Below are 11,156 nucleotides of genomic sequence, written 5' to 3'. Positions count from 1 at the left end.
GTGTAAGTCGAATATGGGGTCTCCTTTTAGCTCTGTTTTTGTCTCCACCAACTCCTGAGGGAAGCAGCTCTTTAGCTGCTGAATGCTCCATGATCAGCAGCTACTCTAACTCTGTCCGTTCTTTGGTGCGGACCGTAAAACTAGGTTTTAAGGTGTAGTGCATGGGGGGAAAGGGGTTAAACAATGCTGTAATTGTAATTGATAAATCACCATCATTCCTATTATAAATTAGATTTAAATAATTGTGTTTCAACCTAATGCAAAGTCATTAAACCTTTTATACTCCAAAGGACAAATTGAAATGTGCACCTAAAACAGAGCTGTTCTCTGGGGAGGAAGAGATGAGCACGCTAAGGTCAGCTGTGCTATTTCAAAAATAATTTCCATAAGTAGAGTTGTCATACCAGGCTCCCAAAATATTTTATTCATTTTTAAGTGACAGGTAGAGAGTGGAGATTTTCTGCACTCAGCCACCTGGGTGCCCCACTAACTCCAAATGTTAAATAATAGAGTCCAACATTAGGTCCATTTAGCAGGGGAGAGGAAAAATAGTTGGAGAGAGATGTTGTGTGGAATAAGGCTGGATTGCAGCACTGTGGAAGTGGATAGGTGTCTTCCTCTTACTGGCCATTGCTGGAGTCAAAACCAGCATAAAATGGTTGATTTTTGGAAGGCCATGAAAGGTGGTAGAATAACAATCTCTGCAACATCAGGTGTAATAGTAGGAAATACTGCTTTATCTTTTAATTAAGGGGCATATTTTTTATTTAAAGGAATGACTGTGGTAAAACAAAAAAGATGGGAAAGCTGACAAATCATGGCACCATCTGTTTTTTTTCTTTCAAATTCTACAAATCAATGTTTTTAACCCACTGCCTTCCTCAGGATAACGGTCACCCATCTTCTAACTGACATATATAGTGTCAAACACAGGCGTTTCAATCAAACATAATGTTGGAGGCCCTTCTTGGCTATGAATGGCCCTCTCTATGGAATCTGTTTCTATGTTCATGTTGATTGCCCTGAGAACTCTGATTTCAAACCTTTTCTTGACTCTACATGTCTACACTGTTAAATTAGGAATTTCTAACATTTCTATTTCAACCCTCTGAAAATGGCTCAAGATGAAATTCAAAGGGATAGCTTGAAATATGCTGCAGTCTGCTCAGACACTGACGTACAGAGTATAGCTCATGACACCATAACCCTTTGATCCACCAGGAGTACCTCAGTTATCATGAATCTTCAATGAAACCCTTGCCTTCTGTAATGCCCGGGGAGATGACAGTGCAGGGCACCGGCAGGGTTGAATCTTCAATGAAGAGCAGCAGCAACCCTGGAACAATGGGCAGGCCAAAGAGCGTCTATAGCCTCAGCCAACTCTCCCCGCCAGCTCATCCATCAAACCCCCAGTGAACTGTCAGTCTTCTCAACTCTCCAGGGATTACACACATCCCCCGTCTCCTGCTACTTTTTCCCCTTGGTTACACTGTCAGCCCATTTTACCCTCACACTTTAGTTCTGTTTCTCCTTCCCTTTACAGTAACTTGTCTGGTCTTTTTCTCTGGAGAGTATCGTAAACAAAGAGGAAATAAACACTCAGGGTGCTGGTGAAATTTGTATCCATCATCAAAGTAACACACCAAAAGATTTTTGGGACACACAGATGTCCCCAGTATTTTTGGTCAACACTTCATCATCCGCTATACTAACTCAAATCTTGAATGACTTATATACGCTTAAGCCTAGTTCACACGGCAGGATAATTAGGCCGATTTTAGCCCCGATTCACCCCTTCCGACAATCTTAAGGATGCTCCGATTATCTTAAAATAATCTGATCAGATGTTCCTGCCGTGTGTGGTGTGTTAAGACTGCTCTCGTCTGCTCGGAAGGACGTCGGGACCGCTCCGATCTCAAATCGGGGATATCCAACATGTTGGATTTTTTTGGCCCGATTTCTCCTCGTGTGTGGTGTCCCCCGGGGACTAACGAGCACGCAGCCTGTGGACTGTGGTGTGTAGCCAATCAGAAAGCGAGGTGATGAGGCGGCGAGGAAAGCACCGGGAAACAAAATCAAAACAGCCGGCGGCATGGCGCACCAGAAAGTCCGGTGGACGTCGGAGATAAGTATAGCAAGTATAGTCCATGCTCGCGTTGTCTCCACTTCTTTGACCATCGCCTTTTCTTTTGATAATGTTTTTTTTTCGGTTAAAAACAAACTACAAACTATCGCCACTGCATCCTCTTCGTCCGCCATGATTGTTTACTCTGAAGTCACGTTTGATCTCGAGGGATTTTGCGAGATTTCCCGTCTGACCTGGGAATGCTCGGGAGTCAAATCGGTTCGTGTGTGATGTGTTGATTTTGCTGTGTGCTATGCACCACACACTGTACGACCAAAACTGTTAGACCCGTGATTTTTTATTGCCGTGTGTGGGGTCTCTCAGGATTGGAAAATCGGCCGACAATTTTAAAATCGTCCCGTGTGAACCAGGCTTAAGTTAAAGCTATCAAAGTAATCTTTGGTTGACAGCTGCACTTCCTCCAAGTGAATCAGGTGCTCTGCTGAACAGTCAACAACTGGGATCTTTAATTATATCAAATACAACACAGGTGTGATTCCTCTGAGCGAATTGGCTTACCACTTTATTTAGACAAGTCGTAAAGGATTGGTCATACTTTCTGTTTATACAATATTAAGGTATTTTCTGTGTTGGACAATAAAATTGAAGATATAAAAATACATTTTGAGGTTACTCGTGTAATATAGTAAAACACATTTACCTGGCTACATCCACAAATTATTATGCTTAATTTTGTTAGATTCTAACTCCAATTATTCCACTAAGTTTCAGTTTCAGGCTTATAACATCACTAGTACACCTTGTATGGTAAACCATGTTGCATAATGGAGTTTTTAATTTCAAGGGTCTAAGGATAAAGGGTGTTGTATGCTCCACAGATTGTAAAACCCTATGAGAAAAACCTTGATTTGACTGAACTAAACAAGCTGGCAACAACCAGAAACACATTTTGGGTGGGCGGGTTGGGAAGCACTGCCATTTTACAAAGCTGCAACCCATTTACTTTAGTAGCCAACTTTATAATGTCATGTTGACAGGTTATTTTCAAATGGCAAAAGTGTCATCTATATATACATTCTGCGATACCTTGCTTTGTAACAATAATTTATATAACAAAAATGAAGTATCCCAAAACAATTTTTACTTAAAGAAACACGCCTAGCACTGCTACTTCTGCTACTTGGGCGGAGTGATTTGCTCGCAGCACCTGAGAAGCTCCGTGGTGAGGGGCAGAAAGTAACATCAGTGCTTTTCAAGTGTTGCGCTAATCACTCCACCCAAGTAGCAGTGCTTCGCCTTCTGAGAATATAGTTCCCTGTATTTAGTATACGCTTAGAAGATGGCTGTGTCTAATGTGACCTTGTTATTTGTACACGCTGTGACTATACAAATGTAAATGTAAATACAACATGTAAATAGGAAAATGTAGGCGTTATTCTGTCACTTTTTGTGAGCGGTATGTCCCTAGATGGAGCCCGTTACCTCCAGGATCTGTGGTAAGCTATGCTAGCGGTGGGTGTGTCAGACAGAGTTACAACACGCACGGAGATGAGAAGGGTATGGACTTATATAACTCTGGGGGATACGGTGAATAAGCTAAAGTCTCAATAAGTCGGCGTGTTCCTTTAAGCCAGTCTTTGGTTAAATTTTTACAGGAAAGATAATTGACCTGAGCTTTAAGTCAAGCAAAAGCTTATGAAATGTGGCAAGTGGTGTAAATAAAAGATAACAAGTCAAAACACTTTCTTGGAATTTAAATGTACTGAAATTCAGACACCAAAGTGTAAATGCAATACTTTTTATGTGTTTCTTAAATGTATGATACCATACTGTAAAGGTTCATGCTTCCTTGGTAAAAAAACACAAGAAGGCAGCATCCAGATGTAATGCAGAGAGACAAGTAGGTTGGACAGTTTTTATAAATTTAATATATCAATATATAGAGATATTTATCAACAGCTTGATTTCATAGAAACGTGAGTGAGACCATTTTGGCATACAAGTACAGATATTCCATGTAAGTACAGAAGTTGCTAAGTTTTTACCTCCCCCCACCCTGCCCCTCACCAACCCACCAGTTAAACCCCCCAGCAGACACATAACACAGAAAAACAGAAAGAGTAAAAGTATACAGGAGCACAAAACAAGGCACCAATAAATTAAAATGATAACCCCTCTTTTTTTTTTTTAAAACACACAACAAAATCTATTTAACAGAATTAAATACAGTATGAACACTAAAAATCTGCAATGCTGTTAAAAAGCAAACAAAAAACAAACGGAACAGACAGGAGAAAAAGTAAAATAAAAACACTTTGGCAGATTATTAATTTTTAGTTACAATCAAGTAGTAAATAAATCCAGTGCTCTTGTGTACAAATAAATTCATATATAGTCTACACTCCTTTTCACCCCAGAGGTTTATGTACAACTTTTTTTTACAGATACATTTTAAACATTATCAAAAGGTTTTTGCTGTATGAAAAGTTATTTACAAGTCATGATTCAAAACCATTGGACTGTAACATTGGACCCCCCTCCCTTATACTTTCTCCCCTCCTAAGAACGTTATCTCTTTACACAGTGCAGAAGGCTTCTTGAAAAGTTTTGTGCAACACACAGCGTAAAAAAATGCCTGTCGTATGGCTGTGGAATGGACAGACCCCCAAATGGTTTTTGAGATTTCCTTGCAGGCAATGACAACATTTTGAGTAAATACAGGTAGACAGTTTTGCAAAAATTGGAGCCAATAGTTTCTTATATTTTCAGTGATTTTCTCCCACCTCAATCACTGTTGAAGTAAAATGTCCAAATCTGTCACAATAGTTTTATATCAAATTGTTGCCTTTGTATAGCATCATCCCAACCCATGAAAAGATTTACACACAAGATTTTACAACTTCCCCATTGCTGTCTTCTTCCCCCAACCTTCATTTTATACTGACTGGTAGAAAAATGTAGGTGACTGAACACTGCCCTTCAAGTAATCAAACATCAAGTAGCTCAAATATGAAACTGAGAATGGTTTGGCAAGGAGAGAGAGAAAGCAACAACTACAGCTTACAGACTAATAGTCCAAAAAACACATGATAATAAGAGGAAACAGTTGGTAAAGGAAAGTCACTGGGTTACCAAGAGCTAATTGCCAGTCATGTCCAGTCAATGAGGGCTCCTTCCACAGTCCTGTAGCTGGGGGGTGAGGTGGGGGCTGCTTCTCCTGGCTGAGCGTGCTTTACGTCTGTTTGCTGGTTCATGACCCGGAGGGTTTTTTCCCCCCAGCTCTGGGCATTTCCCTGTTATTTTGGGGATTCCGGGTTATTCCCTTCCAGTGATTTCTTCCAGTGTGTGTGTGTGTGTGTGTGTGTGTGTGTGTCTGTTGACCCAAAGACTGACAGCCCTTGCCAAAGGAAATATGTTGATGGCTAAGATGAAGATGGGAGTGCACAGAGACAGCAATGCTGACTAGGCTCAACAAAAACTCAGTAGTATAGGAACCACGGAAAGACTTGAAGCCTTACAGCTGGCATTACTTTTGATACAGTGCATGAGGAAGTAAAGTGGTGGAGAGAGGTGAGTGATGTTAGAAAGCAGTCAGAGCAGCTGGTTAAAAGTGGCATGGGTCAGATTCCCTGCTCAGAAAAGATAGGATAAAAAAAATTAGAAGAGCGCAGAGAGGAAGAGAGGGACATGCGACGGGACAGTTTAAAAACAGGGAGCACAAATCAGGAACACTAAAATTATGTTGGATTATGGGTTATCACGGCTGTTAGAATTTGCTACAACGAGCTTATAATGTAACATCGCTCCTATAAAATAAACCAGACACAACCTTGTTATGGATGGTTTGACATAATTTAGGTGTGATAGTAACCTGCCTATTATGCATTAGGGGTTTGTGAGGAACATCCCAATGCTTTATGAATGTGTGAGTTCAATCTATAGATGAATAGGCCTACACAACATAGGAATTTTATTGAGCAGGGGTGTATGTATTCTCGGATTCTCAGAACCCGGATTGTGTTGCACCAGCTGTTTATAAATCCATCACTAGGGCGTAATTTCCACTGGGATGTCCCTCCCACTTTTCATAATCCTGTTTGTGTCCCCCCCCCACCCCCTCAAATTTGTTTTGATATTATTTTGATGTATAGGTCTCTGTGATTGGCACCTATTTTAAGCAATAAAGAAAGTAAAACATTTTTTCTTATCGTTTAGTACTATTCTTTCTTGCATAATTTATCATTATGGTCAACCTAATTATTTCCTGGATTTTGTATCACCTTCGTCCCTATAAATGAATTTAGAAATGCAGGAAATGGGATTCAAATCGGAAAAAAATAATTCTAGTGGAGGACCCCCAGACCCCTGGTGTTGTGTCTCCTCCCACAACCAAAGTTATACCCTTGATCCATACACACAGTTGTGTGTAAAGTCCTTCTAAACAACAACCAGCTACTGTAGATTTAAACTAGTGATTTGTTAAATTGGGTTTCACCATTAAAACATGAGGAAGGTCTCAGCTAGTAAAGATTTAAGTACTGTGTCATTGTTAAGAAACATCTGCTGTGTTGACCAAGCACAAACAATCAACTATTCAAACAGAAGTCACAAAAATGGTTTTAGTAACAAATAATCTCTATGCAAGTTCGATGCACGTTTGTGTGGTCACACCTCGTTTTAATTTGGTGATCAATCTCCACAGAAGTTGGAATTTACGAACTGCTGGTGCAACTGCACCCCTTAACTTCAACATGGGTGCACCAGAAATTTAAGACTGCCACTTAATATAGTACAAGTGAACTTTTCTGCATTTAAAGATGCGTGGTTGAGTGTTACCAAATACCTTTGTTCTAGTTATCATGTTGCACATGCAACACTGCAGCAACTACTGACTTAACACTGAAAAGACTTCAAGTTAATAATAATTAACAAAAAACGGACCTGGAGTGAGAAACAAGTGTACCTACACATCATACTTGTCCTACAATAACTAAACAACTGAACATATGTACAGAAACAAACACACACACACACACACACACACACACGCACGCACACGCACACGCACAATTCATTATTCTTCAGCATGAGGCAGAGTGCTCAACTTGATCCTTCTGACTGTCATATTGTTTATGGACTGACTGACTGACTATGCTGCCATTAGGGCATTGATTAGGCCCTAAATGTATTCCTAACAATATGAATAAAGAATGTCCAGACAGCATACTGTCAAAGCATGTCCTCTACTACCACTACAATTATTACCTACTATGTGATGATGAATGATATCAGTCCCTTTCTGGACCTGTTTAGTGTTCTTCAGGGGCGGCTCTCAAGGTGGCCACAAAGTCGACCAGCCAATCTCTCTTCACACTGTAGCAATAATAAATAAATAACGTTTCTACAATGCCACGCTCAGTCACCTCAATGAATAAGCAATTTATTCTCCTAACTGCAAACCCTCCATATGGAACTCCATTACACCTGCAGCAAACATGGACATGAAGGAAACTATGTGGAGTGAGCTCAGGGTCCAAACCATCATCGGGTTTGTGATTTATTTAATCTTAAATTCACAAAGATATCTGACCAGTTTCATCTTTCTTGGCATCTTACATCATCTTCATCTTTCCTTTAGGACTTAGATTTAGTTTTTTTTATGAAAACATATGAAATTGTGAGCATTCTTAACAATTCCCACGGCCATCATACCAACTGAAAATATTACAACATAACCACAGTTTATACCAAAATGCAACTATGCCAATTCAAACGGTCATCTACATGTCAATCCTATATTCTGCCAAAAAAACAACTAACTAACCTGGGAATATGCTGAGCTGCGTCACAGTCTTCTCCACTGTGTAATGCATTTTATTTGGCTTCATCTGTGCAAGGTTAAGATGAAGGGAGATGGCCTCCCCTTTGTGCTCAATCCTGCTTCATTAGATAGACGTAGGGGAGTGCAGTCCTGGAGAGGACTATAATTTCCCTGTCTAGCATGCCACTTGTCACATTCAGTTCATAGAAATCCCCCACTGTGCATCATAAACGGAGAGAAGAAAGTGGCATCCTTCTGAGGAAGGTGAGCGAGAATGAGTGTTAGAATCCTGCGACACAACATCAGCAGAAATCCAGCAAAATAAATGGCCCACTGTTCATCTTCCAAGCATAAACCTGTTTGCGTAGAGTTTAGTCTAAATCTTGGCAGTCATTTCCTGCCTACCTTTGCCTTTGTCTGTTTTCCTGAGCATTCACACTGGGCAAACATTTCCAGGAAAGAGTGAGAACCATGAATAATAACTACCATTAATCATCTGTTTGTTTGTATGCACATACTGTCTGTATAGTAAGATGAATGCATATGCTGAGTCTATAGCCTACAATGGAAGACTTTAATCTTTGCATTCTATACTTGTTTTTGCTCGTTATTAAAAAAGACTGAACATCTGAAAAAGCATTTAGCTCAGTTCAACTGAATTGCCACATTGTTCTGATTTGTTATTCTTATGATGGAAGACCAGTGTCGTAGCTAGAATTCGGACGAAGTAAAACACCTCTATACTTTATATGAAGCATTATATGTGTGCTTAACACCTTCAAGATGCCCTATATTGAAACTAAATTACATCCAGTATAGGAAAGTTGTTATTCTGCCATAACTCGTAACAGCGATCATTAACTCGTCATAACAGACTGCAGTAATTTACTATTACAACATATCATGTGCAATTATTGCAATAGTCACTGGGCATGAATTCCATTTGATTCAATGGGCTGGAAGCATGTCTGTGGCAAGCCAATGAAAGATCAGCTCTTTACGCTGGTTTACACGCTTCCTCTCTATCCAGCTTTCAAATCAAATCAGTGCTCGGCTCAGTCAGCCTCGACGTATTACTTATCTGCTCATACAAAACAGGGCCGCTAACAACCACACTTAAGAGTCAGTGACAGCGGAAAGTGATTCCTTTCAAATGTGGAGTCTTTTTCTATTGCAAATGATATGTTTCTTTTTATTGTTTTATGTTATATGTGTAAATAAAGAAAAACAAAAAAACAAAACATACACCATGTCATCCAGAAAACACACAGCCAAGATAGGGGACTAAAGAAGGAGAAGTTATCATGCTAAGAAATACTAAAAGCAGTGCTGTGAATCCACTAAAATGCTGCGATTGATGTTTACTGGGAAGTTATGAAACCATGTCAAATGAAAGAAAAAGTGATGTTGTGGGAGCTATACCTAGAATAATGTAGTGTTATAGACTACTGGAGCCAAAAATACAGCAAAAATGGACTGCTGCAAAATATATTTGTATCAACAGATCAGTACGCTGCTTGCTTTCTCATACTTCATTTTCTTATACTTCATCCATACAGGATTCCAATACAGAATGCACAACTATGCATTTAAATGTAAACATACATACAGACAAGTGTCCTGTCTTCTGAATTTCCAAAAAAATATTTTGCTCAATGCTAGGGTTGAAAGTCAAAGAGCTCAGTACCTCAAAGCATCACTGATATCTCAAAAAGTGTTTTGTGACACTCTACTGTCTAAAAATGAAGTTTTACCTCTAAAATATTGATTGCAGCAGACACAAACAAAAACTCAGGAACATGTGAGCCCTAACACCCGCCGCAAATGAGCAAACAATCCCAAATTCATTATCGACTGTACGCACACCTCTGATAGCAGGAGAGAGGATTACCTATAATCCTTTGCCTTTTCTGCCCTGTTGCTTTTTGCCTTGAGGCACTACCCTCTGGTGGCACACTCCTAACTCTTTTACCCCGAAATCACCTCCAAACATGCAGACAACCCCATCATTTCTTTCTGTCTCCTTTCCCCTTGGCTATATTTAGCTTTGCCTACCTACATACAATATGTCCAGGGGTGATTCTGAGAGGCTGGGTGTGAAAAAGGATGACATTCCCCTGTTTGAAGAAAATCTGTAATGTCAACTCAAGATGTAAAGGGTACTATGAAGAAAATAACGTCCTTGCCTACAACTCTATATCCTTGCAAACTTCAACAAATCTGCCTGTAACTCTGTAGCACTGAGACATGCTGATTACATATTTACAACAGGAAATACATACAAATAAATAAAACGTCATATGAGGAATTCAAAATAATGCCAGCTTTTTCCCCCTGTACGGTGGTCAGACAGCATTCTATTTACAGTGTGCACGGAGACGGCCAAATGAGGTTAGTTTGAACAAAATCATCAAGCAGCATTTTACACACCACTACAGCTAACAAGAGGCAGAGAGAAGAGAGGAGTGGAGCAGAGACTACTAATAAACTAGCACTAAGGGAAGTAGTAGTGGCTAGTAGTGGTAGTGATGTTACCCCAGTGAAGAAAGTAGGAGAGGAAGGGGGATTTACAAGAAGTACATGTCATCCCTGCTCCTCAAAAGGGGGAGGCAAAATGAGGACCCCGTTCTCTTTCTCCTCTGCGTTGTACTGGCCTCATTGTAGTGGTGTAGAGGCTGTGGTGAGAGGAGGGGCCAGGATGGAATTGGGAAGGGGGGCAGGCTGCATCCCCCCCTCAGGGATAGCCATCATCCTCCAGACTGAGTGCCACGCGCTGCAAACAGCAGATAAAAAGACTGTTACCACAGTGGGCTGGTGAAAGCGAGAGAGAGAGAGAGAGAAGTGAGATACATGACAAAAGAAAACAGAGTAGCATGATGGACAGAGAATAAAGAAAGAAATCAGGAGAAAAAGAAAGAGATTCAAGCCTAGATGGTGCCCGGAAAAGAAATGGCAGGTTCATATGGAATCCATTTCTCCTGCTTCTTTTTGCAGTTCTCATTTCTCCCTCATCTCCCTGACCTTCCCCTTCTCCTCTTTCCAATTCTCCCCCCTTGTTCATTCCCTCCTTCTCTGGCTGCTCCTATGTCAAGAATGCAGGATGCCTGCCTACTGCTGAAAATGTCTGGCCCACATATTGCCAACCTGATTTCTCTGGCTGTCTGAGTTGCCACACATCCACGAAAGGAGAGGAGAGGAAAGGAAGAAAACAAGGTTAAAAAATCAAGACAATAACAGAGATTTGTGAAT

The 11,156-nt window shown here is 40.4% G+C and overlaps 1 protein-coding gene across 2 annotated transcripts in view; it reads right to left on the bottom strand.

The window, feature by feature from the left end:
- Positions 1–3,994: 3,994 nt before the first annotated feature.
- The window catches only part of lrp8 (low density lipoprotein receptor-related protein 8, apolipoprotein e receptor), a 196,917-nt gene continuing 189,755 nt past the window's right edge, over positions 3,995–11,156 (bottom strand). For both annotated transcript variants that reach the window (XM_031283863.2, XM_031283864.2), the window contains exon 19: positions 3,995–10,680. In XM_031283863.2, coding sequence (XP_031139723.1) covers positions 10,642–10,680 — 39 coding nt within the window. In that variant the 3' untranslated portion in view covers positions 3,995–10,641. The remainder of the gene's footprint in view (positions 10,681–11,156) is intronic.

The sequence above is a fragment of the Sander lucioperca genome, chromosome 11 (genome assembly GCF_008315115.2).
Source record: "Sander lucioperca isolate FBNREF2018 chromosome 11, SLUC_FBN_1.2, whole genome shotgun sequence".
Lineage (NCBI taxonomy): Eukaryota > Metazoa > Chordata > Actinopteri > Perciformes > Percidae > Sander > Sander lucioperca.
Note: the sequence above shows the minus strand (reverse complement) of the source record. Positions and strands in the feature narration are given on the sequence as shown.